General features: G+C 45.5%; 2 protein-coding genes across 3 annotated transcripts; both read left to right on the top strand.

The window, feature by feature from the left end:
• Nucleotides 1-948: 948 nt before the first annotated feature.
• On the top strand, nt 949-4913 carry LOC133919238 (leucine-rich repeat receptor-like protein FASCIATED EAR2). 2 transcript variants are annotated; one of them, XM_062363571.1, is made up of 3 exons: nt 949-3763; nt 3912-4040; nt 4487-4913. In XM_062363571.1, exon 1 carries the CDS (start codon nt 1256-1258, stop codon nt 3110-3112), a length of 1857 nt encoding a protein of 618 aa, XP_062219555.1. In that variant the 5' UTR covers nt 949-1255; the 3' UTR covers nt 3113-3763; nt 3912-4040; nt 4487-4913. The 2 variants fall into 2 exon arrangements, with proteins under 2 accessions (XP_062219555.1, XP_062219554.1); XM_062363570.1 differs by having other exon boundaries at nt 949-4040.
• Nucleotides 4914-5274: 361 nt separating this feature from the next.
• LOC133917976 (serine/threonine-protein kinase OXI1-like) lies at nt 5275-5848 on the top strand. The gene is made up of 2 exons (XM_062361775.1): nt 5275-5409; nt 5456-5848. The coding sequence occupies exons 1-2, from the start codon at nt 5275-5277 to the stop codon at nt 5846-5848; spliced, it is 528 nt and encodes a 175-aa protein (XP_062217759.1).
• The last annotated feature ends 22030 nt before the right edge of the window (nt 5849-27878 follow it).

Raw genomic sequence — 27878 nt, 5'->3', positions numbered from 1 at the left:
TAGATCTTTTCTTTAGATTAGTTAGATTTTGGTGTAACCATCGGTGACGATACTTCTAGTCACTTCTAGTTTTTTATGCTCCTGCAAGCCTTCTTCGACAACAGTGGGCTGTTGGCCTCTCCGGCGAGGTTTTTAGCAGGTTAGTGATGTTTGTTTGGCCTGTGTATGACTTGTTGTGGATGTAATTCCCTGCTTGCTTTTGGGTTCGGTTTCTGAGTTGCCCGTGTTCTCATCGGTGGTGCCAAAGTTGTGTTCTAGGCCATCCGGGTCGTTGAGGTCCATGGTGACGCTAGGTGGTTGTGCTATCAGATCGGGGAGCTTGACGGCCAATGTTCTTTTCACCGAGGATTTTTTACGATTTACCAATGTTCGGAGTCTGTTCTACAATTTGGGTTGGAGAGGTTGGAGGTTCGGTGCTCTAGTGCGCAGCACGACAGATGGGTGAGCAACAGCTAGAACCTAGGAGGAAGAAGAACATGAGGGATGTATTGTAATCGATTTTACCTTTTAATATGATGATATTCCCCTTTGGCAAAAAAAAAAAGAACACCATCCAAAAAAATAGCTACTTTCTAAGCTGTTAGCAGAACTTGGGTAGAATTGACTAAACCCTAAATTCGGCGTGCGAGCGAACGGCTCACTGGCAAGACGCACAGACACAATCTTACCGGTCCAAAATTTAACCCCGGACGTGTACCCCTATTTAAAGCTTTTAATATAGGCCTGGGAAGGAGACCCGATTATAAAAAGAAAAAATTGACTAACGAGAAGCCCATCATTTCTTCACTCTTAACACTAAATCCACCTCAGTTCCACACGAGTGGCAAAAGCGGAAGCAGAGAAATTCAACCGAAGTTCAAAGCCATTACAAAACTAGAGACTCGAACCCATTTGTCAACTTCTATACATCACGGCAGAGGATACCGAACCTTTTACGCGTGGCCACGCCATCGGCCATTCGCCGGCTCGCCCTCCCGTGTGGTGCGGCCCGCAGGCCGCAGCCGTACTGCGGCCGCCGCTGCCGCCACCGCCACCGCTAACCCTCCTTGTCCGTTCCGGCTCCCAGGAAACACCCAAATTCCTCCGCCGTTGCCACCTTTCCCCCCACAATCCCGCTCGCCCGCACGCTCTGCCCAGACTTCGCCGCTCCACACCACTCCACTCTCACACTCCCCCATTCACCTGAGAGCCGACCACCATCCTCCCTTCCCCGCCGCGCCCAAACCCCGCAAAACCCTAACCGCCCACCACCGTCATGCCGATCGCCCCCGTCCCCCGCCACCGCCACCGCCTTGCCGCCCTCTACATCCTGCTTGTCTTGGCCTCCGCGCCGCGCCCCGCGGCCTCCGCCTCCTCCGACCGCGCGGCGCTCCTCGCCTTCTGCGCCTCCCTCTCGCCGCCCTCCCGCACCGCGCTCTCCTCCTGGCGCGGCCCGCTCTCGCCGTCCTGGCTCGGCGTCTCGCTCCACCCCGCCGCCACCGGCCCCACCACCACTCCCTCCGTCGCCGCGCTCGCGCTCCGCGGCCTCAACCTCACCGGCCCTCTCCCCACGGCGTCGCTCGCGCTCCTCCGCCGCCTCCGCGCGCTCGACCTCTCCGCCAACGCGCTCTCTGGCGAGCTCCCCTGCTCCCTCCCACGCTCGCTCCTCGCGCTCGACCTCTCCCGCAACGCGCTCTCGGGGGCCGTCCCCACCTGCTTGCCGTCCTCGCTCCCGGCGCTCCGCACCCTCAACCTCTCCGCCAATTCTCTCCGTCTCCCTCTCTCCCCGCAGCTCTCTTTTCCCGCGCGCCTCACCGCCCTCGACCTCTCCCGCAACGCCATCTCCGGCGCCGTCCCCCCGCGGATCGTCGCCGACCCCGACGCCTCCGCCCTCCTCCTCCTCGACCTCTCCCACAACCGCTTCTCCGGCGAGATTCCCGCCGGGATCACCGCGATACGGAGTCTGCAGGGGCTGTTTCTCGCGGACAACAAGCTGTCCGGGGAGATTCCTTCTGGAATCGGGAACCTGACCTACTTGCAGGTGCTGGATTTGTCGAATAACCGCTTGTCTAGTCCAGTGCCTGCCGGACTTGCAGGCTGCTTCCAGCTTCTGTACCTGCGGCTCGGAGGGAACCGGCTCTCCGGAGCGCTGCGGCCGGAGCTCGACGCACTTGATAGTCTGAAGGTTCTAGATTTGTCGAACAACCAGATATCTGGGGAGATTCCGCTACCTCTGGCCGGGTGCCGGTCTCTGGAGGTGGTGGACTTGTCAGGAAATGAGATCACCGGGGAGCTCGGCAGTGCTGTAGCCAAATGGCAGAGCCTGAGGTTCTTGTCACTGGCAGGTAACAAGCTCTCTGGCCAGCTACCTGATTGGGTGTTCTCGTTTCCGATGCTCCAGTGGCTTGATTTATCTGGCAATAAGTTTGTGGGTTTCATCCCAGATGGTGGATTCAATGTCAGTGCAGTGTTTAATGGTGGAGGTGGTCAGGGGATTCCATCAGAGGGTGTCCTTCCACCTCAATTGTTTGTGTCGGCATCTGTGGACACAGTGTCATGGCAGTTGGACCTGGGATACGTTCTTCAGGCAACTACTGGGATAAATCTGTCAAGGAACGAGCTCCGAGGGGAGATACCGGAGGGGTTGGTTGCAATGAAGGGATTGGAGTATTTGAACCTCTCCTGTAATTACTTGGCCGGGCAGATCCCTGAGGGGCTTGGGGGGATGGGGAGGTTGCGGACGCTTGACTTCTCACATAATGTGTTGTCCGGGGAGGTGCCTCCTGAGATAGCTACCATGACAGAGCTCGAGGTGCTGAACCTCTCCTACAATAGCCTGTCCGGGCCTTTGCCAACAACTGATGGGTTACGGAAGTTCCCAGGAGCATTGGCAGGAAACCCTGGGATCTGCAGTGGGGAAGGGTGCACTGAGGACGCAAGTATGCCAGAAGGGAAAATGGCAGGAAGCAATCGCCATGGTTGGCTTGGTGGCTGGCATGGAGAGAATGGATGGGTGTCTCTTGGTTCATTCTGTATCAGCACAATGACTAGCTTTTATGTATCGCTGGCAACATTGCTATGCTCCCCCAAGGCAAGAAACTTTGTGTTTCGGCCCGTGAGGGCAGAATATTAATAAAAGAGGGAGAATTGCGAAATTAGATTGTACTGTAAATAACAGGATCTTTGTGAAGTTCAAATGTCTGTAGTGAGATGGATATCTTTGGCCAAAAGGAAGTGTGCCATCTCGTTTTAGTGATCAATCAAGATATCTGATTATTTCCAAAAATTCTTGCTCTTGGGATTTGTAGATTTGGTTCCAACATATTCGCATCTGTTATAGAATGCAATCATCTGCTCGTAGTAGACCTGCTGTGTCTCAGAGGATTGGGCACCAGTTGTGGCTTGAGAGTTCAGATCACTGAGTCTTGATATCAATGATGCACATAACTAGGTGGTGCAATAGCCACAATCGGAAGTGTCGCTACTATGAGCAAATTCAGATGTAAATATTGTGGATTTTCAGATCCTGTCCAGTTCAAAACTTGTCATGCTTCTAGTGTTGTTGAGCTACCTTTCGATGTTATGTCAATTTGATGGCAGATCATTATAAAAATCTGTCTAATTCTGTGTACCTATAATCTTGTAGATTTGCTTATGATTTCTGCTTAGCGATGCGTCTATCATCTGGTAAACTGTGACTGTGTTATTCATCTGAGTACAATGCCTGTGACTGCGAGTATGCTAGATAATGTTTCTTGGTGCCCTTCCTGTACTACTTTTATAGGTAAATGGTGAATTTGCCATCTGAAATAGCATTCAGCAAGGTGGCAACCAATTTCTCGTATTGTAACAATACACACTTGGGTAATAGAGATGAGACAACCTATCCCAGTTATGTGCATTTCCGAACTAACCCCAGCATGTATTTGCAGAGTGATAATTCTTCTCATACTTGTCACATGGTGGACTCTTTAACTGGAAACGGTGGAGAATAAGTATCAGTAGCTTTTCAAAGGATTGGGCACCTGTACAGAATCAGTCACAGCCAGTGCTGGAATCAGGTTCTTCTTTTATCCACAAGCTAATTTTGGAACTTGCTGCAATGCCAGTACTGTAGATACGTTGTCACCAGGAATGCAACCCCAGTATTGCAGTAAACTGCAGAATTTTCTTACTTGTAAATAATAAACCTGGAATGATTACACACTTCTACTGCAAAAGCCAACAACATGATTTCATGACGTCACTGTTTTGTTTTGTTCAGTCGATTACTTCGAATGCAACCATTACGTGCTTAGATTGTATCTTATTGATTTTACCTGAGCAAAATGTGACTGTGTGCTGAACTGAAGATGCTTCCTTTTCTGATTTCTGAAGAATTTACTCAGTATCATGTATTATCAGGAACATTGTTATCTCATGATAAGCTGCTCGTGATAAATCATTGTTTTACTTGTTACATCTCAAGGCTAACCATCTTTCTGCAATATGAATGGATGACCTTCAGGTTTGAACAAAGAGCAAAGTTTTCATCCCTCTGTGTGAAGTGGCATACAAATGGATGACTTGGCTTGCACGCCGGCAGCGTTACCGTGGCAGTTCAGTCAGGAACGAAGACCTCAGGAGTGGACACCAGTAGATCACATGAAGGATGGACTTCAGGAGTGCCCAGCTCTTTTACTGACGTGGATGGATGGACTATTGGATCGGAACTAGTGGCAGCGGCAGATCACTCACACCTGACGCGTTTGAAATCACTGCTCGGTTATGGGTCGGTCTGCACGCTCATGCTCATCAGCTCATCTTTTGCTACCAGAACCTCCATGGAAGCAAAGCTCGGGTTCCACGTGAGTTCTGTTCAGGTGCTCCAGATTTATTTATTTTTTGTTCCTCCCTTTTTCTTTGTAAGAACCCGTGCGCTTAAATTAAATCTGTCGCAAACCCTGTGACTGCCTTGGCTTTCCTGTTCGTGAAATTGTAGTTAGATGGTGTGGATATGCCCTTCGACGTCACATAACACGTGAATTGAGTTCACGAATTTTCTAGAGAAAGGGGATTTTCGCAGAAGAATTCAAGATAGTACTTTTCAATGGGGAAAAAGGGATCAATGGATTCATTTAAAATCACAGCTAATCACACAAAAATCAGTGCTCCCGTTTTTCTTTTCCCATTCCCAGGCGATTCATCATCTGAGCATAAGCAAACCATACCCAGAAGAGCTGTCACTTTCACCTCCTAAACCTCCAAAACCCAAACCCTTCAGCAGCCGAATCTGCTCTGCTTCTTGCTGTGGCCATGGTGAGCGTGGCGCCTACGCCGCAACAGCTAAGCCTGGCGGACCTCAAGGCCCTGTCCGTGCTCGGCCAATGCGTTAGGGGCGTGGTCTTCCACGTGCCTGTCGCCGCAGCTGCAGCCAGGGACATATCCACTGTAGGCGACACCATGGCGCTCAAGACCATGTCCCGTGCGGCACAAGGATGCGAGGGAGGAGCCCGGGCTCAGCGGCGGCGGGGATAGGCACCGGAGGATCTGGTTCGAGTGTGACGTGCTGCTCGCGCTCTGCTACCCGCTCCTCCTGTCCCTCCGTGGCGTCATGGCCACCGACGCCATCGTCAGCTTCACCATCGACCGATGCCCCGGAGGTGACCTCAAGTCCCTCCAACGTCGGTGGCAGGCTGAGACGTTGTTCCCCGACTCTGTCATCCGGTTCTACGCAGTGGAGATGGTGCTTGCCCTTGAGCACCTCCACGGCCTCGGCGTTGTGTACCGTGACCTCAAGCCGAAGAACATGCTCATCCCGGACTCAAGCCACATCATGCTCATCTATTTCTATGTAATATCTGAAAAAGAAAAGAAAATAAAGAAATAGTTGGCCATCCGATTGGGCCTAAGGCCCAACCAGCCCAAAACCTAAACCCTAAGTTCCCCACCCCTCCCCTTTTGCCCCTATCTGGTTGTAGCCGACGCCTCTCCCTTTGTCCAGTGCCCCTACTGTGTGTGCCCCAATGGAGAAGAAGGAGAGAACATGAAGAAGGAGAAGAGAGAGGAAGGGAGAGGAGAGGGCACCTTGGTGCTGCCCTTGTGGTTGCCATGACAAGGAGTGGGAATGGACGAGGGATCTTCACCTCCCTGCTACTGCTGTACGCCATCGTGGTGGTAAAGGAGGAGGTCTCCCTTGCGACGTGTTGCTACTAGCGAGGATTGAGGTGGTGACCACGCTACGCCGTCGTTGGATGATGAAGGATCACCATCTTCCTTTAGGTATCGATCCCCAAATCATTGGGTGATCTAGGTGGTGTCGCTTCGTGATGCAGTTAGTTCCTGCCTTTGCCATCGGTGAAGGTACACCGTGAGGTGATGGCAAGCATGCGAGATGGGAGTAGCAGTACGTCATTTGCAGAAACACCTTTACTTGAAATTTAGTCTGGTTGTGATGCCAATTGGTGACTCTTGTTTTGTTGTTTGGCGGTTTTGTCGTGATGTGTAAGTCTGTTCGAGGAATGTTCCTTGTTTGCTAGGATGTTGGATTCTATTAGTGTGCTAATGATCTCTATATATAACTGTCTATGTTTATTTGCTTCTGTTATATCTATTTTAGGGTCGGTGCTGCTGAAATTTCTTATTCGGATGACCCGTAGGTAGGTTAGCAATGCTTCAGACTTGTGGTGGTCCCTAGGGTGTTATAGTTGGTATCAGAGGCTAAGCTGTAGGTCCTAGGTAATTAAATGCTAAACCTGACACACTTGCACATGTAAGATGGGTATGAGTTGCATTCCATTGCATGCGACTTGTTTATTTCTACTTGTCTTTGTTTATTGCTTTAAATAAGTGTTGAAGTTACTTAATTGATTATTTATATGTATACCATGGTGTTTGGTTGTTGGTAAGCCATTAAGGTGATGTAGTTGTTTGTGTTGGAGTGGTGAGGTTGCGGAGGGGTTAAAGTTGTTGCCATGGTTTGTAGGACCTGAAAGCTTTAGAAGGCTATTGGAATAACTGTTGTGTGGCACTGTAGATGGGTTAAGTGGAGGGCTGAAAGTTTATCTAGCCACTAAGTATGATTTTGGCAATTATGTTGAGAATTGTTAGTAGGTTGTTCCATAGGAGATACATAAGTGATAAAGTATAGATTCGTTGAGGAATGCAATGAGATCAAAGAAATACATCGATACTATTGAGCTCTAGGTGATGCTCATGAGATGAAGGAGAAGCTCAGGAATATTGACGATAAGCATAAAGGCTAAGTTACTTATGGAGATTAAGTGACTAAATGTATGAGATTATGAATTGAGTTTTATGGACTAACTCATATGCTATGTTCTTACGAGTGAATGGGGTTAGGTTCCATATGAAGATTGACAATAAGAGTGAAGGAAAAGTTACTCATGAAGATCAAGTGACTTAATATAAAGTTGTAAATTCAATTTTATAGACTAACCATGTGTTTTATGCTTGAGAGTGAGTTGTGGTTAGGTTCCATAAGAAGTTATAAATTGATTTGAGATATTTATTATGCTAAGTTGGAAGAGCAAGATCAAGATAAGCTTAGTGGACAACTTATATGCTTGATACTTATAGTTTATGCCTTGGTAGTGAACTAAATAAAGATTACACGAAAATTGAAGTCTCATATGCTTGGTGCGTGGGAAGCTATCAAGAAAGCTTCATTAAGCTTCCAGAGATCTAGTGAAGATCAAGATGGAAGGGAGGATGATCATCGTCATTAAGAGAATAAGAGTTGATGATGAGCCTTGAAGAGCTATAAAAAGTGTCAAGGTTTGAATGATGTGTTCGTCAAGTCTGAATGGATTGCTTAAGGCAAATGTATAACTAAAATATATTTCCTAGTTTTGTCGGTGTAAAGGAGTTTGGTCGGAGAATGGATTATAGGATCTATAGCCGTACCATCAAGGAGGGCTGCTGAAAGCATTGATTGATTGTTGTGTTGAGTGCTCAAACTATGTGCTTAGTGTGGGATGAGTTTGTATTGAGAGTTCGCTTTAGGAGTCCGGGATATCTAAAATGTGTTTTAGATTTAACCATTTGTGTTATCGGCCTTAGTGGCCAAACGTGGTTGTTGCCATGTCTTAGTGGTATTTGATATGTTTCATGTGGTACCTAGTTTGATATTTGGGGATTAAGCTTTGTACAATATGTGAAAGTGTCTAAATTGACTTTTAGAGTGTTCCTAGTTTTGATCCAATATGGTTGAGATCATGAATTTAGTAGGGATGTGTAGTCCTCTAAATAATTTTTCCGTAGAGTCCAAAATCACCAAGATTGGATATCAGGATAAAAAGTTATCATTATTTTTCGAAGTGTTAGCTGTTCTGATTTTGGAAGTTCCGATGTGAAAATCGAAAGTTCTGATGTGTCAGAAGTTCCAACCCTAGTTCGAATGTGTCAGATGTTCCGATGGGTAGATCGGAAGTTCCAATTTGGCGGACCCTTCGATTTTCAGAAACTTGGGGTTCTCAGGTTTCTGTTTTTTTATTCTTCCAAAGACATCATTTGAAGAGTGCTCTACTTCATCATTCAAGCATAAAGAGCATCAAAAGACTTTCTCCTTTGTTCAAAAGGATTTCACCTTGTTATCTACCTCACCAATTGACAAATCTGAGTAAGGTAATAAAATGGTGAGTTTGATTAGTAAGTGTTCAATTATCTCTTTGGATTTTAACAACACTTGCATTGAAATTTCTATACCGACTAGTGTTGTTAAACCTTATATATCATCGAGTGCAAAATTTCCTATATATCATAATAATATGATTAATTGTCCTTATTGTAATGCATTCATTTCCATTAGTATATATGAGACTAATATTTTGAAGGAAATATAAGCTTACTTGAGACAAAGCTTATGTGTAAATGCCTCAAAGAAAATCAAGATTTGCTATACATGTCGTGAATATGGATATTATAGCATGGATTGTGCTCAATTTGTAAGTGAAGCATACACTTCCTTAAGATGCTCATCCCCTCACTCTGATGGACCAATATGTCTTATGACAAAATGTAAAAAGATAGCGGTAAGTGATATTGATTTTGATAATAGTATTGCTAGTAATGACACCAGTGATAATGAGCTTGGGTTTGATAATGATGAGCTTGGGTTTAATCTTTTGGATAAAAATGATATACCTAAAATGATCAAACTCATGAATATAATAGAAGGCCAAGAGGAAAACCTTGAGAGGCAAGAGTGATGCATCATAGAGAAAATTGAAGAGCTGAAGGGCTTAAATAAGAAATATGGAAAACTTAAAGAATCATATAATTCTTTATCTAATCTTTATGGAGATCTTAAAATTAAACATATTTCTTTGATCGATAAATTAGAAGCTATATCTCTAGTGGATTTAAATATGACATGTCCTAATTGCAATGCTTTATCTCCACTATTTCTCCTATGATGATGCTTATGCTTCTAACTCTATCTCTTGTGTAGCATCTTTAGAGAAAGGAAATATTAAACTAAAGGATCAACTTGAAGAGCTAACTATCAAGTATGTGAAACTACAAGAAAATCGTGATGAGCTTTTGTGCACTCATAAAAATCTTGTAGCTTCTCATACCAAGCTAGAAATAACTCACAAGTAGGGATAACAATGAACCCAGTGGGTGTGGATCCCTTGCGGGTTATGCACCCGGTGGGGGCGTGAAGGGCGTAAAATTGCACCCGCGGTTCTGGGTCCCAATATGATGCGGGTCAGGGGCGGGTTTAAACTTCTACCCGTGGGTTTCCACCGTTGACCTGAAACACAACATAGAATGGGGCACTGCCACCACTGGCCATGGTCCACCAGGACCATTTGCCACTATTGATGCCACCCAACACTATCACTAATGCTCTGACCCCCATCAAAGAGGGGATGCATGTCAGTGGGAGGGGGCGGTGGAACCGATGTTCGTGAGGGTGAAACTACACCAAGCCCTGCGTCACGCCAAGCGAGCGCTCGCTGCCATCACGCCTTGGGGTGAGCACCAGTAGGGAAGGGCAAACAACAACTATTGTTAGATCCACCCGCCCGCTCGGTGTTCTTGCTACCGAAGTTCTTGCTGTCGTTGGTGAAGATCCACCGCTCCATCAGCATGTCGCTGCCGTCTTCAATGGCCGCCAAGGTTCCTGCTATGCTGCACAACAACTCCATTAGGGAGGAGGACGAGGACGAGGTGGAGAGGGAGGAGGAAGAGGAGGATGGACACCTCAACGATTGGCGACGACGGCTGCGCCATCGCCTGCCGGTTTAGCCGCCCGTGTCGCCGCCTCCACTGGAGACACCGTGACTCCTAAGCCCCTGCCACCTCCTCCACCACAGCCGGTTTCGAAGCCCGGAATCGACACCATGACCGCATCCACTGGTCTGTCTCTCTGTGCTAGCGCTACCCCTCTGCTCAGGCGCCGCCCTATTTGCACCCAGTGTCAGTGCGTCGCCCCTCCGCCCATCCTCCTCGACGCCCGACAACACCACCGCCCTGCCACCCCCTCTACACCCCCGCCCGACCTCCCTACCTTCGCCCAATCAGTGAGGCTCCCCGACCCGACAGGCAGCTTGTAAAGAATCGTCCAGATAGTATTCTAATTAATCACTAAGTAGAACATTTGCATAATCATGACTACAATAATTAACCAGAATACCACCTTGGTAGTCCCAACACGTGTTCTGTGCCCAAGATCGGACCACATGTCTCTCCAACATATAACATCACAACGTAGTTTAAGAAAGAGTAAGTAATTAAAGTTATATTACAAGTTCTTAAGCATTTGCCAAGTTATTACAATTTATAGCAAAAGAGAGCTAGGAGGAGATAAAAACTGATTCAACTCCTAACCAACAAAAGAAACTACGCAGCGGAAGACTAAACACTATACAACAAAAGTAGGATGGAGTCATATGCCCTTATACTCCAACACAAAAGCACGACCTCCGAGTAGTTGCCTACTCATGCCCGCCACCACCCTCGGCGGGTGTGAAGTAGCCAAAGACTAACTCCTCATCACCTGTAGCACCTGAAATAGCAGCGTGAGTACGAAGGTACTTGCAAAACTTGATCCATAATTGACATTTATAAATAGCCTGACTCTAAGGATTATGCATTAGGATGTTAGCAAGAATACGGTCACATGGTTAAGTAAATTCATATGCGTAAGCAAATTTGACATAAACATGTGTGAGCATCTATACTTGACCAAAGTAACAAACTAGCCCATAAACATCAACTAAACATAATGTAAAAGAAACCATAGGAATAATATCTGTAAAGCACCATCTCCATCAACCATCTCAATCCATATTCGTAACTCTATGACTGCTGCAAATAGACAGAAGCATGCTCATGACCAAGAGTGCGATATTTCAAAATGTTTTTACACCCTCCAGGGGGAACAACTTTACCCATATGAGTTGAGGACCATACGGCTTACACGACCAAACAGATCAATGCAAGAGGGTACTCATGTTAACATTTCCCAATAAGCCCCAACTATTTGAATCATGCATCGCTCAGTGCGGAGCCCACTTTGGTTAACTCCTGGAGCAACCATAAGTGTCTCTATAAGCCCCCCCCCCGCTCACACCGTCGATGTTCAAGCCCAAATAATTATAGCTACAGAGGTATTCGGCTTATCTTACCATTAGATCGACATGTGGTAAGTACGGTAAGTGCTAGAGCCAACTGCAACAACGATCGGTACTTAAGCAACGTAAGCGGTCTACGATGTTCAAATTCCTCTCCCGACCTACCCTGGGGAACTCCACATCCGAGCAGGAGAAACACCCCTAACACCACCCGCATCTCATCTCATCCTCACCACTCATCCAACCAATACCATCAACCCATCATTGTGATCATTGTACAAGTAATTAAAGTCTATGCTCACGAACGATGAAACATTTCACCGCTCGACGTCTATTGAGGACCTGAGCACTTGCTAAGCATCGCGAATAACATATTAAGTTAGACAACATCATATTAAACCTAGGCTACAAGGATATAGATCAACAATTATTCATGACAAGATAATTAGTGCATCAACATAGTTCTACTCATCATAAACCCGACATCGACTCTAACACATGCATAATGTACATAAAGCATATTTATCACATTAGACACATATGATTCAAATTAATGAGAGAAGTATGCTTAGATTTTTACATTACTGCTCTACAGTTTGCCTTATGCTACCCACGCAACACTCGCGAAACTCAGGTAGATTGGCGTCACCTTCAACCACGGTCACGACACGCTCCGGTTCTCCATTCACTAAAGAAGAAATGTGCAATGATGAGCATGAATGAAATGCATAATGTATGCTACAATATGCATAACAACAAGCTAAAGATGTAAGACATACGAAGGAATAATGAAACTTGCATTCTAAACAACACTGGAAAAGTAACAGGAGGCCGAAGACTCCGACTTGAACTCGAAGTATCTAGGTTCTGGAACCTCCGGGTGAGGGCTCTCGGTTAGCCATTTTTTAAATAACTCAAAACCTCTAGGTTGAGTCCGAATACTCCGGATTGAGTCGGACACTCCGGGCAAGGCTCCGAGTGGGGCTCTCGGCTAAATCTAAATTGAATTTACCTAAACCCTCCAAGTTAATCCGGACTATCCCGGTTCTGGCCAAGTTGAGTTCTAAAGTGTTTTCCCGGTTGATTCAACTCGTATGCTAAATCTATGCTACATCAACATGTATATGCCCTATCCAAAGGGTTCTAGACTTAAATTGCATCATAAACCCTAACGATTTCTAAAGACAATTCAATGGGGTTTCTCCAGGTTTACCTGGACTATCAGGGTCAATCCGGATTATCTAGGTTGTCCGGAGAGGCTGCTTCAAGGGAGAAATCTCAACCGATTTGATTTGCAAGCCTCTCCAAACAAGGGGAACATGTTTTAGAGAGTTTATTGAGAGAAATGTCCAATTTGGAGTTCAGAAGGTGGAAATGTTGTCCTTGTAATACAGGGCTGCGAGAAAGATAATCGTGACTGACTCAGAATCCAACTCGAACTCTATATCGTAACGTACACGGAATTCGACCGTTCTTATCTCTTCATCATGACTTCCTCCCTGTATATAGAAGCCTCCAGGTGCCTCTAGCCCTATTGAAACCCTAGCCATGCCTCCCCTTTGCAAACGTTATGCCACCGCAATCGTCATTTTTGCGGCCAGCAGCGTGCATGGATTGGCATCACCGTTCATGATGATCCATAGATCCGATCATTGAGCCCTTTTACCACAACATTTCCCTAGTTATCCTCGACAATCCCACCGATCAAATCGTCTAACGGAGCATGACGCTGCTACATCTATGTTTCCGTGCTGCTGCCACACATGTTCATGTTCCCGTCCATCCAGAAGCTATTTTGACGCACCGACCATGTCACTGTGTGTTCCACAAAGTCTTCTATATGACCACTAGAGGAATCACTGAGATCTAAAACGACACAATGAGAACACGACCCCGAATTCCAATATCGTCGTTGTCGTTGTCGTGCATTGTCTCGACGACCACCTTCCTGATTGTCGAAGCAAGGTAAAGACTAGTCACTGATCCTCCTTATCCTCCCTTACCCCTGGTTTACCATCATAATAAGTCTCTAACCAAGCCCTAGTCCCGACGGGGCCCTCGCTGCGCTACCACGATCATCGTCGTCACGAACAACCAGGCAACCACAGATTGGCATCAGAGTTTCCGGCTGAATATTGCGCTGATTACGATGCCCTTTCACCAGAGTGTGCCCCTAGTAGCCTTAACCGCCCCACAAAACAAGTTGACCAGTAGAGCCTTGATGCTACCAGGATCTTTATCGCAATGCCGTTGTCCAGTGTCTGGTCGTGTTCTACGCGCGCATCGGGTTTGCATTCGTGTTCCCCGTCGATCCACAAGATGTATGGATGCGCCAACTACGTCACAGAATGATTCATGGAGTCTTATATGTGAACCTAGGAGCCCTTCACTGGTTGTACAGCGGCACAATAGGAACGTGGTCGCCAACCACGCATTGTTGTAGCAATCACCCATCTCATCTCTGTTGATAGATCTTCCTCTCGGGGGATGATATGCCCAATCCCATGCCATAGCATTGTGTTCCTAGGAAATATGAATGTTTTTTGTTCAGACGGTTTCTCAAATTTCACAGCCAATCTCTAAGAATACGAGCATCTTCGTTGTTGCGTCTATTCGTGATCACTACCAAACCTAGTGGCATTCATCGTTGTTTTGCCACTACCTCGAAAGAACCCTTCCAAAACCAACCATATCTCTGAGTTAGCCTTTTTCAAGTTCCACACCATGCTTCCCTCGTTTTGCTTAAACGCCACCGAAGCCCAGCGTCAATGTTAGTGGTCATGCGCCCGATCACCATCTTTGAAGAAACCCGAGCCTCCACCGTCGCTACACAGAGTCGCTAGCAGTATCCTTAACCTAGCAATACAACCTTCGGCCATTTGATCCATCATGGGAGGTCGAAACTAGACCTTAGCATACTTCTTCTTTAACCCAAGGCGACGCTTGAGTGGCATGTCAAGTCAACACCACATCAGCTCCTTAGCCTAGTCAACAAAGTCTAATCAGTCCTATACTTTTTGAAACTTGTGCAATGATGTTATCAAGCCTGACACAATGATTGCATAATAAAACTTTTTCCTATATGAAGATAATTCTGGTAAATCAGCTTTTTCCATTTCAGTCTAATCCATCTCTCAAAAGCCATTCTCCTTCATCCTAACTCCGATTTAGGCAATTCTTGTGTCTAAATTTTTCTAAATCATAACATATCCAATCATAGTGCTTTTAAATTATTTTGATGATGTTTGGTATGGTGTTCTTAGTGTTTCCTTTGTGTTGTTTGTTGATAGTTCCCCACGATTAGTCGATAGCGTTTCCGAACAATTCGGGGGACTTCAAGATCAAGGTTTCAACAACACTGAGCAACACATTGGAAGGAGGCAAGTGACCTTGAACATTCTGATCTTAGTTTTTCAAATGCATTCTTTATTTCAAATATGCATGCTGTTAATTCTGAATCCCAATAGTGATTAAGTTAGGTAGCTTATGCTTAGCTTTGCACAAGGGTATGGTTGGGTTGTTGGTTAAACATGACTAATGGTCTATGCAACTGTGAGATGGGAAAACTGGTAACTGTTGTAGCAACATGGAACATAGAGATGTTGAGCAGAAGGCTAGATGAGGATGGTACGGGAATGCACAGGTGCGTGAAAGCACTATGGTTGGTGGTAGTGTTTGCTTAGTATCCTAATGACCGGTTCGTGGAACGGGTAACCGCGATTAATAGTTTAACAACAAGGCTTATATGGGTATAGTCTGACCAATTAATTGGTAGATGCTTAATGTAGTATAAGCCAAGGGTGGTATATGAAGGAAAGAGTGATTCTTTTTGGAGCTATAAGGCACAAGAGGGGGCTTCTGGGTTGTGCGATGCCACTTTGATGACGGTGAAACTTTTGCGGGCTTATTGTTGTTGGGAGGATGTTTTATAACGATCTTGTTGTGAAATCTAGCCGCACACCTCGGAAGTGTGTAGGTGTTGTGATGTCACGGGCATATAGGAATCATGACTCGTGGGTAAAGTTGGACGTCCTCTGCAGAGTGTAAAACTGATATATCAGTCGTGCTCATGGTTAAGAGTGGTGTGGTCCCTTCACATGATTAGTTAGCATAGATGACATTTATGCAAACAAACCTCTGAGTTTAGCAATTCTTGATATTAGCCTCATGTCATACTTTCCTACACTTGCTGAGTATTTCATGTACTCATATTTGATATACCCAAACAATGTTGCTCAGCCAGGGAAGATGTCACGTCCCAAAACCATAATCATGTAATTAAGCATAATCATGTCTCTTAAGCATTATGTTTAATTTTGTGTAATTTTATTTTGGAACACTAGAGCTTTTCGTTTAGAGTCAGTCGGGTCAGAGAAAGTAATTCAGGAGAGAAAGAATAGAATTTGTAGCTAAATCGGATTAGTTTCTCTATCACATGGGGCCCACGGGAGTTAGCCAACCATTCCCCTCCCTCTCTCTCTCTCACATGTGCTCTCTCTCTCCCTCTCCCACGCCAACAGCAGGGGCAGCAACCCCTCTCCCTCACTCTCTTTCACTCTCACACCCTCTCCCTCCCCAACCGAGCCAAAGAAAGGAGGAGGAACAAGGAGGAGCAAGTGGAGGCTAAGGAGGAGGTTCCCGGTGAGCTCCTCCACCGCAACCCGCTGGAGGTCGTCGTCCCCGTTGAGCTCGAGTCCCTCAACTACATCTTCTTCTTTCTCAAGCCGGCCACCACCTCCCCGACATCATCTCGAGCTCTGACCCTTCCCCAACTCCTACGACCGAGCCACGAGCTTGACAGGATGTGGTGAGCACCGTAACCTGCTCCCATTTCATTCCCATGGCTAGATCTACCAGCTTCGAGCTCAAAAGAGCTCAACAATAGCCACTGTCACCATTGGAGGAAGTAGCCAAGTTTTTGTAATTTTCGGCTTATGCATGTTATCCTACGCGGTAGAGGAGGTCAAGATGATACTCTAGGTCCAAAATTGCTACCCCAAAAGCTGTAAGAATTGTTGCCAGAGAGATCCTAGCGAAAATCAGCATTTTGGACCTCACCCGGAGAGTCCAAATCACAACCCAGAGGTTCTGGGTGATCCTAGCCAAAAAATACCCGAGGACCCCCACCCGGAGGTTCACACGGAAGTTCCTAGTTGAACCCGGAACATTTGGATTGTACTGTTCATCAGCATTTTTTTCCCTTTCTTGCTAAAACTTGTAAAATTCATAATAATTTCTCTGTAGCTCCAAAAATTATGAAACTAATTTTGTTGGTTTTATAATAAACTTCTCTACCTATACAAATATCCCCTTCCATGAAATAATTAATTAAATTTCTAGGATAAATTAATTAGGTTAAGGCTTCAAAGTTGACGTTAATTCTTTACGAGTCTAAAATTGGTGAAACTAATTTTGCTAGTCTTCTTATAACTTTTTATTACTAGGAAAAATGTTTTCATGAATTACAAAGCATATTTTATTGCTTTTCATCATATGCTTATTGTGGTGTATTCTTTTCTTTAGTGATCGTTGAACCAGAGTGTAACGGGTTTTCGTGAAGGGGTTTGACTTTTGATCCCGAACTGAAGAAAAACAACAATACAAACATCTAAGCATATTGCACCCTTTGGTTCAAATTGAATGAAGTATAAATTGATAAATTATTGCTTATGTATATTTGCATGTTAAGTGAGTCGATGTCGGGCTTATATGGGTGGAATCTATGTTGATTGCATCACCTCTACCTTGAGTTTTTGTTTATCCATATACTTGTATCATTAATTACATTGCTGATGTCTAATTAAAAGTCTGTTTGATATACTTAGCAATGCATAGATCATCGGTAAAAGTCGAGCAATGGTCCAACCATTATTCGTGAGCCTACGAATTACTTATTGTTCCCAAATACAATGATGATATTGAGATATATGAGATATGAGGATAAGACAAGATGTGGACGGTGTGTAACATCCTGAGTTTTAAAACATGTTAATTAATTAAAAATTTCACTCCAAATTAAAACTTTTTATGATTAATCAGGCTAACTAAAATTAAGGAAATATGTATATGAATGTATATACATATACTAGTATGTATACATTCATATATATTAAATGTATTAAGTTGACCAGGTATTCCAAAATGCACAAAAATTGTTTCCAAAATAATCCCTACATTAAATTGGTTCATATGTGTTGGTTTATGGTTTTTATGGTTCTTTGTGTGGAGATTTGAAATTGGATGTCTCTCATTTTTAAATCTATTCTTAGTTTCTATTCAACCCAAATCCAAATTGAATTCGAATCCTCCCTCAAGAATCAAGATCCAAGTCCAAATCACAATTCAAATATGTTTAATTGAATTGATATTAATCCAAAGTCAAATCCAAATTCAAATACCTTAATTTGAATTTAAACCTAATTCCTTATTCTATTTTCCTTTTTCTCTCTTCCCGGGCCGAATCTCTTTCCCTTCTCTCTCATGTGGTCCACGGCAACCGGCACGGCCTTCCTTTCTTTCCCCCCTCCTTCCTTCCCCATGCTGGGCAGTGACCGTGCCACTCGGCCCACTCGGTCTGCTTGCCCTCGCACTGGATAGCACGCCCGCACCCACGAGCGTGACCGTCCACACGTCGCACATCGGTCGGCCGCATGCCCGGCCTCCTTCTCCTCCTTCCTCTAGTGTGACACTGCTCTGGCCACTGTTTTCCCCTCTAGGAAAATATCCCCGCAAGCTCTCCCCTCCCTCACTCTCTCCCTTCTCTCTCTCCGCCCATGCTCGTGCACCCATGCCTTTGTACCGCACTGCCCTACCACCTCGCCGTTGAGCTGCCCATCGACGTCCACTCGATGTCACACGCACACCGCCTCTCTGTGCGCTCCCTCCCCTCTATAAATAGGGCCTCCGATCTCCCTCTCTCTCTTTCTCCGTTTCACCATGCCACCTCGTTGTCGTCACCATTCACGCCACCACACCTCTATCGTCGCCAATCCGCCATCCACGTGCTACCCAGGAGCTCAAGGTGGACGCCGCCATCCCTGTGCCGCTCTCCATCAGCTAGAAGACCGATAGGAGCCCGCCCGCGCCGGTAGCCGAGACGCCTCCGCTGCCATCGTTCCATCGCATTGCTGGCCTTGAGCTTGGTAAGCGTCCCTGTTCCCTCGCGTATCCTCTTAGCTACTGTATAGCCATCCCCGTGCCTTCTTTTCGTGTAGTCACGTGCGGCTGTGAGTTTTCCCCACTGCCGTCGGTGACCCTTAGCCCTCTCTTGATTCGGCCTTCGCATTTTGTTAGTCACGTGGACCTAGCCATAGGATTGTACGTGGCCCAAAGCGCGCTAGGGCGGGGGAGGTGCTGCCTAGATTTCTTACTCCACCATTGTCAACTCTGGCCACCATATGGCGCTGTCCTGGTCCTGGCCCACTGTCGATGAGACCCTAGTTGAGTCCGCCGTGTTGTGTAGAAGCCTGGCGACCACTCCTCTTAGATAACACCTGGTCGAAGCGTGGATCCGACAAGCTTGCCAGTGCGTCTCCGCCATGATTCCTCATTATCGGTCGATCCTTTTCACCGGTTAGCCGTGTCATGCGTCACACGCCCGGATGCCTACGCGCGTGTGTGCATGGCCTGGCCACCGTCCACGTACCGCTCGACCTAGCCAAGCAAGCTGTGGCCCAGGCCCAGTAGTGGATGGCCTACAAGGCCGGCCCAGCCGCCCGCTAGCTGCACCCCAATGGGCTAGCCCAGCTCCACAGCCCGCTAGCCACCAGCCCAAACTCGAGTGGGTCTGCATTATACAACCCAACACTGTGTAGCCCAAGCCCGGCCCAGCCCATCTAGGCGTGGACCCAGCCTAATCCAAGCTCATCTCAGCCAACTGGTACTGTTCATGTGGGTTCCATAGAGTAATTGTTCATGTGGGCCCAAACTACAGTTTAGTGGGTCCCACCCATGTCCCTAGTCATGACTAGTGCAATTTCATAATTTTTTGATATAATTTAGACTTAATCTTCCAGGAGTCATAACTTCTCCATTCCGGCTCCAATTCTGGCGATTCTTTCGCCGAAATTCATCTAAATTTGATATCTATCTATTCATCATAGTGTGATATCCATTAGGGCTCATTTGGCTTTCCATTTTGTGTTATTTGATTCTTTTCTAGTATAGCCTCTTAATGATCATAGTCACAATTATAGAACCGTCAAAATTCTGCGAGTGCTGCGCAGAAAGCATTAGGAGCAAGGAAGATCCTGACTACAACCAAGACTTTGAAGAAAACCTCAGAGAAGGCAAGTCCTATCTACTTTATCATATTGAACCTATGTTTCAACTAATCTACATGATCAACTAAAACTGGACTTATATCGCATGTGCTATGTATTGCGCTTTTGCAAATTGCTTGTAGTAGTTAATCCTATTAAACACTTGCCATGCCATAAAGGTTATCATCCAAAGTACATATCACCCTAGGATTATCTGTTGTTATCTATATTAATGACAGATGACGTCTTGATATCTAGCATGCTTAGGATTGAATATGTCTCATCGGAGACGTCGCTTTTAAAACACCTCTCTTGGGAGATAAGAATTACTGTTGTAAATGTTAAACTCATATACCATGGATCCTTGATGGTTATGAATTCTGTGATGGTTGTGAAATCCTTAATGTCATGTGGGATATGGTGGGAGGTGTGTAAAAATAGGTGAAAACTGTTTGGCGGGGGCATGTAGAGTAGTACTCTGGATGAGGATGCTTCTGGGGGCTTGAGTCACCTATATGTGGTGTTCATGACCAGAAGATACCTACCCTGGCCACTTAAGGACCGAGTCTTGCTTCGTCATGCTTAGCCAGCCCCGTGCAACCATGCGACCTAAATGGGTAGGATTTGACTTTTTTTCACCGAACTGAGTTGGGCATCATACTAGGAGGCTGAGATTAGCGAGCAGTCAAATGACTATGTGGCCCTCTGTTTGAACGTGCAGAAACCAACAAATACTTAAAAAAGGAACCTGGCATTTAGTACAAGACCACTAGTACTTGGGGGTAAATCTCATAGAAAAGCCCGGCATGAAAGGTGAATGGAGTGTCTCAGTATGATTTGCTCCTCCGCTTGCTACGGTTAGAGACGGAGCATATCTCATGGGTAAAGTTGTACAACATCTGCAGAGTGTAAACCTATTTGAATAGTCGTGTCCATGGTTATGGACATGCGAAGGCATGGTCACGCTTGAATAGACTTCGTGTGCGTGTTTTGATGAGTGAGTGTGTGGACTAGATGTCCGTGTGTTGAGGTTCCTGGCTCGATCTGCCAGAAGCTGTGTGGTACTAGAGATACACTAGATGTGATAATAGGGACTGTGGAGTGAGGTGTAGCCCCTCCCAGGACCGAAAAACCCCACATATAGCTTGTTATCGGGTTTTGAACTACTTAAACTATTTTTAAAGCCAATCATAGATGATACAATTGAATACCTGCATAAACTATTTTACGCTTAAAACTAAACTGTAAAGCCTCATCCTTGAATTACCCCTTTATGCATCTATCAACACCTTGAAGTAGTATAGGGCTTGCTGAGTACCTTCCGTACTCACTCTTCCTGTCATTCAGATGAGGAAGCCGATGCCGACTTCACCGGAGGTGAAGCCAGGGATGAAGAGTAGTCTTAGAAGTAACGTTCGCACCCTAAGCTGCTTGTGGCTTGGGCTTTTGCTTTTCGATGTGTTTTGTTGGCCTCTCGGCCAGGTTTGTAATATACCATATGTGTGATAACCTTTTGTACTCTGAACCTTAGTAATTACGTACAAAGTTTGTCTGTGATACTACAACTATTGTACTGTGTGTATCAGCTACTTGATTCAGAGACTGATACAGGTGGTACAGGAGATCCCGGGTTAGGGTATTACATGGTGCTAGGGGTAGTTCGGAAGAGGAGCTTGGATGCCGTAGACTGCTTGCATCGGTTAAGCACCATCTATCGATGTCGTTAGCTTTAGCTCTTTTTTGTACTTACCACATACTTAGATATGGGACGGGTAAGTCAAGTACCGTAAGTCACCGTGTTCATTTGAACTATGTGTCGAGATGTGAGCGGAAATGCTATTAGGGTGCCTGAGATTGTGCTGATAAGTCGTGGTACACACGGGATCTAGGTGACCTCCACATTACTCAACATGGGAACAAAGGTTCAGGGTGGGTACATGAACGGTTGATACATGAATCATCACTCACAATTGATGGGTTATATGGATGATGGTCTCATTTTGTGTGGGTCCAGGAGTACTCCCATGCAGAGTGTAAAATCAATTTGAATTGCCGTGCTCTTGGTTATGAGCATGCTTTCGTCCATCCGCATCGGTCGTAGAGTCACGAATGAGGGGTGATGGTTTAGTATGTTGGGTTGCGGTTGAGATGGTTTTGTTTTCATATATATGTTTATTATATTTCTAGTTATATTTATGCTTCAGCTGGTGTTACCGAAAAATAAAAGGGTTGTTTGGTTAAGTATAAGTGCTCTCACATAGGTCTTAAGATTGCTACCGCATATGAAATTGCTCAACTAGAATATATTTTCTAGTTTTACCAGTCTCAAGGAGTTTGGTTGGAGACCGAATTATAGGATCCATAGTTGTACTATCAAGAGAAGCTGCTAAAAGCGTTGCTCAATTGTTGTGTTGAGTGCTCAAACCATATGCTTAGTGCGGGATGAGTTTGTGTTGAGAGTTCGCTTTAGGAGTCCGGAGTGTCTAAAAGGTGTTTTAGATTTCACCCTTTGTGTTGTTGGCCTTAGTGGCAAAAAGTGGTTGTTGCCATGTCTTAGTTGTTTTTGGCATGTATCATGTGGTACCTAGTTTAATCTTTGGGAATTAAGCTTTGTACAATTGGTGGAAGTGTTTGAAGAAACTTTCAAAGTGTTCTTAGTTTTGATCCAATGTGGTTGAGATAATGAATTCAGTATGGATGTGTACCCATCTGAATAAGCTTTCCGTGGAATCCAAAATCACCAAGGTCGGATATTGTGATCAAAAGTTATCATCATTTTTCAGAGTGTCGGATGTGTTGATTTTGGAAGTTCCGATGTGTCAGAAGTTCCGATCCTAGTTTTGATGTGTCGGAACCTCTGATTTCAGAAACTTAGGGTTCTCGGGTTCTAGTTTTTTATTTAATTGGATGTTCCGATCCTAGTTCTGATGTGTCGGAACCTTCGATTTTCAGAAACTTGGGGTTCTCAGGTTCCTATTTTTTATTTAATCGGAAGGTCTGATACTATTATCAAAAGTTCCAAAGTGTGGTTTTTAGCAGATCTGGGAGTGAGTTTCACCCAGATTTGACCATGGGGATTCATGGGATCGGAAGTTCCAATCTGGGGATCGAAAGTTTCGATATGTGCAGTTTGTGTCCAATAGCTAGTTTTTCAAAGTTTGGTATAAATATCCCTTGGCCTCCTTGTGTGGGGTTGGTTACTTGGCTACCTTTGTGGTGCTTGTGAGAGGTGTTAGAACTTGGTGTTCCACCTTTGAGTGCTCCCCTCCGCTCTCTATCAAGAATTTGTTGGAATCAATCCTTTGTGGCATAGTGAGGAAACAATGAAGTGTGTGAGGTGTGTGGAGCTTGGGTTACTCGCACGTGTCACATTAGTTGCGTGTGTTTGAGCACTTGGCGCTGATTGTGCATGAGTTCAAGAGTTTGTTACTCTTGGAGACCACCGTCTCCTATACTACTTGGTGGTGGATTGCTGGCGATCTCCTCAAGTGAGGATTATGAGGAGGCTCAGAAGTGATAGAAGAACCTATCATCTCCGGAGTGGAGGAATATATAGTTGGCTATAGTGGAGACAAGGAGTGCATGTGTATAACCTTGTGAGGAAAAAGGTTGAAAAAGACTCGGCTCAAGTGTGACCGACCTTCCTCAACGAAGACATAGAATATCGGTGGATATCCGAACTTCGATAACAAATCATTTATTTCAGTATTTCCTTACTTTTGTGCATTGCTTTGATATTTATGCTTGTATGCTTATTTGTATGTGCAATGAGTTAATTTCGTAATATTTAAATATGTCATTTTACACTTATTGGATGTTCTGATGAATAGTAAAATCAGAATAACTGGCGAATAGTAAAATCAGAACATCTGATTAGAGTTTGTTGCATATCATGCTAGATTTGAATAATTTTTGTCACCCTAGGATGGTAACAATCACATTTGTTTATGGTGATTATGCACTAGTTGAGCCTAGTATATTTAGGTTTTTTATTTGTGAAAAAATCATTGGTTTTATTTCTACTATAAGTTTAGACCAACTATCAAAAGGGGATGAAATTTTGCAAAAACACCTATTCACCCCTTATAGGCGACATCATGATCTTTTCAAGGGCCCCCATGATGCCTTATCGGCACTACCAAATGAGGTTGACAGAGTGTTAAGCTTACGATCCAATGATCCACATACGAGGCGAATATTTTGGGTACACGATGGATTGTCCTCATGTCGTGTACCCTAACTACTTGTTCTCGGGATGTTGGAGTGGTGGATCGATGTCAGCCTTACCCTAGAAGCCATAATGACTACGTTTTTAGTATAACCCTTAGAATGGTGTAGGGATTTTCCTTGTGCAGTCAAGTTGGTCTTTTGCCGACCGTGGCGACGCAATGCGGATTGGACCCAGGTAGGGTTCTGAAAGGTTTTTTGAGCCGTTTTGATGAGAGTTGTACACTAGTCATTGACGTGGTTAGGACCTAGTGTTTAAGACTAAGGGTTTGTACTTTTGTGTGTGTTTCCCTTCGTTCGAAGTGTTTCTTTGTAGTTGGAATGGCAATGCAATTTCTTGTGTGGTTGCTTTCTATAGTCATAAAGGCTATGTTGTAGTTTGAGTAGTTGTTCTTAGGATAGCCTGGGTGGAGTGGTTCACTGGCTCTGAGTGTATGTAACACCCAAATTTCAATATTTGCAATAATTTAAAATTTTGCTAGAAATTAACTCAGGTGTTGCAACTTAGCTCAATAGGAAATTAATTTCTAAATTAACTTGGCCTAGGATAATTGTTTGAATGCATTCATGCCGTTGTAGATGCAATAAGGTTTTATTGGGTGGAAAAAGTTTGCAAAATTTCGCTAGGTTTCGCCGCTTTAAAACCTCATTGGAAAATTTGATGAAATTCAATTGGAAAAAGTTTTGGAAATTCAGAAAGCGCTCTCGGGCCGAAATGCCCCTTCTCCCTCGGCCCAAACCCCTTTTTCCTTTCCCTCCCACGTGGGCCGCCGACCTCCCTTTCCCCGTGTCGGCCCACAGGCCGAGCCGGCCTGCTGGAATCCTGAGTCGGCGCCCCACTCCCGCTGCCGTGTGGACCCGCTGAGCCCCGAGCTGAAGCCGCGTGCCGAACCCCGAAGCCGACGGCTCTCCTTCTTCTTCCTCCGTCCGCCCGCCTCCCTGCTTAAACGCCGCCACCACCGACTTCATTTACGGCCTCCCCGTTCATCTCCCCGCCCCGAATCACCTCCGTCGCGTGCACGTGCCCCTCCCCCTTCCTTTCCCCTCCATTTAAAGCCGTTTTAGTGCTCAACTCCGAGTAGAAACCGCCGGCCATCAAGGCCATGACCACCGCTCCTTTCCCCTTCAAATTCCGGCCACTCCGGCCACCATCTCCCCTATTTAAGCCACCCTCTACCTTCCCGGCAAGATTCCGCACACCACACAGTCGCTCACGCCTCGCTTTTCCGCTCGGAACGCCGTCGCCGCCCTTTTCTTCTTTGGCTCCGGTGAGATGCGCCGCCGCCGTCGTTCTTCACGTACGCACTGTCTCCAGCCGAGCTAATCGCTCCTTGGGACCCGCAGGTGCCTCCGGAGCCGATCTCGTGGGTCGTCATCGCCGTTTAGCCACCGGAGAGCCCTCCCCGCCGCCGCACCGACCGCTGTCGCCGCCCTCGTCATCGTCCGGTCACCCCAACGCCCCTCCAGCCACCCCTTTAGCTCGAGGTGAGTTCGCCGGGCTCCCCTCTCTCCCTTCCGCCGCTCGTCGGGGCAGTCCGGCCGCCGGAACCCCGATCCAGCCAACTCCGGCCACCCGCCGGCTACCCCGCCGCCGTTCGCGCCTTTGTACCGAACCCAGAGCAACCTCGGCCGTCGATCTCCCTTCTACGGCCAGGATTAAAACCTCTTCGTTATTTGAACTTCGGTCCACCGTGGACTCATGGACCGGCCAACTGGCCCTGGTCCATGGGCTCATGAACCTATTCCTTTTCCTTTCTAATAGAAGAATAAACCAATATTGTTTATGACGTCACAAATCCAATTTCCAGTATAAAAACAATTCAGATTTTCTCTCATAATAAGGAAATTTTGCAGAAACACCCCTGGAACTTCAAATAATCATAACTTTTTGTTCGTAGCTCCGATTTAGGCGATTTTCGCGCTCAAACGATCGTAGCGTCACGTAGAATCTGTTTATAGGGTTTTTATCTAGTTTTAGGAATGTTTGGTGTACTGTTCTTATGTTAGATTGTGCGCTCGTGTAGACGATTCAGTCCAGGAATTCGGCAACTTTCAAGAGGAAGATTTTGAAGGACCTGTGCAACACTTCGACGAAGGCAAGTGTCTTGACCATGTTGCACAACCCAGTTTTTATATAAAAATAGTCTTTATCAAAAATGCATGCTGTTTTACAAAATGGGTAGTATAGCAAACACTAGTGTTAGTTGTAGATGTTTTATCCTTAAAATAACATCATGTTTATGCTTAGCCATGCTTTTTAGATGAACATGTAGCATGTAGGTGATGAATCATGAGTTATGAACTGAAATTTGATATAGGAAGTATGTCATGAAAACTGATGTTGTTAAGGGAGTTAACAACAAGGATATTTGGGGTTTTGGGCAAGAAAGGGTTATTCTCGGCATGGTTGGTTGAATGGAGATGTTTGGTAATCTACCCTTATGGGGTTATTGGCGGTCTTGCCCAGACCATTTTAAGGACCGGTTCGTGGAGCAACCATCCATGGCAACAGTGCAACCACGAGACCAATATGGTACGGCTTGGCCTAGTAATTAGGTGTTCTCCCAGTGTTGTATGAGCCAATTGGATGTATAGATAAGGAAGGGTTACTTCCCGATTCTACCCGGCACAAGAGGGGGCTTCTGGGGTGGAGGGTTACTCCACTTATGTACGGCGGTGAAACCTCAGTGGGCAAGTGCATACTGGGAGACTCTTTGGAAAAACCTCGTAGTGATCTCTTGGCACACACCTCGGAAGTGTGTAAGGTACCGACGGGTACCGGCAAAAGAGAATATCACGACTCATGGGTAAAGTGTACAAACTCTGCAGAGTGTCAAACTGAATATTCAGCTGTGCTCACGGTCATGAGCGGCATGGACCCTCACATGATTAGTTGGGTGGTTTCGGATGTGTTGGTTGGTCTTTAGTTGGACCGGGTGGTTCACAGTGATGGGAACTGCGATTCGACCTTGGTTTTGGTTTCAGGTGAATGGAACATCAGTTGAGGAGCAAGGTGGTTGGAACCTTGGCTCAAGCCTCAAAGAATCTTTTATGTAGTAAATAGATTGCTTTTATAACTGATGTACTACTAAAATGGCATTTTATGCAAATAAACCTCTGAGTTAAGCCATTCTTGTTATTAGCCCCATGTCATACTTTCCCACACTTGCGGAGTACGAAATATACTCACACTTGCTATTTTCAATAATAAATGCTGCTCAGTGGGAGAAGACTACAAGGAAATCAAGGAACCTGAAGACCATTGTTTGGAGATGGAGTGTTCCAGGTCGCGTTGCCCCCAGTCAATTGCCTGTGGCGTGCCCAGAAGATTCATAGGAGTCATCTTGTGTTCTTCCGCCGTTGTCTTGTAACTCTGGTATTTATTTCAATAAAGTTGTTTTTGATCGATATAGAACTGTATATCATTGATATGTCACCGCATGTATGATGAAACTGATCCTGGCATACATGTGGAATGCACCTGGTTGTTCTTTTGAAAAACCAGGCGTGACAGTGTAGGAGTCTATTGTTTGCACCAGTGGTCCTATACTTGTTCTGTGATATATTTGACATGCTGGAGGTTGGTGCCAGCATGGCCAAGACAGTGTTGTTGGTCAATTCGTGAAGGATTTCTCGTGCTCACCTGCAAACACAGTCGTGTTTGACGTGGAGATTCTTCTATTTGGAAGGAGGAAGCAAAGTTTATACCTGGACCATAGGCGTGTTGGTGTTGTTTAGGTTTTGCCGCAAAGGTTGTGTCCTATAGCAGCTTGGTGGGATGCTAGGTTGACTTGTCGATGTTGAGCATTGGTGGCTTAGCTAAGAGAGT

This window comes from Phragmites australis, chromosome 5, assembly GCF_958298935.1.
Source record: "Phragmites australis chromosome 5, lpPhrAust1.1, whole genome shotgun sequence".
NCBI lineage: Eukaryota > Viridiplantae > Streptophyta > Magnoliopsida > Poales > Poaceae > Phragmites > Phragmites australis.
The sequence above is the reverse complement of the archived record's forward strand: the minus strand, read 5'-3'. Positions and strand labels throughout refer to the sequence as shown.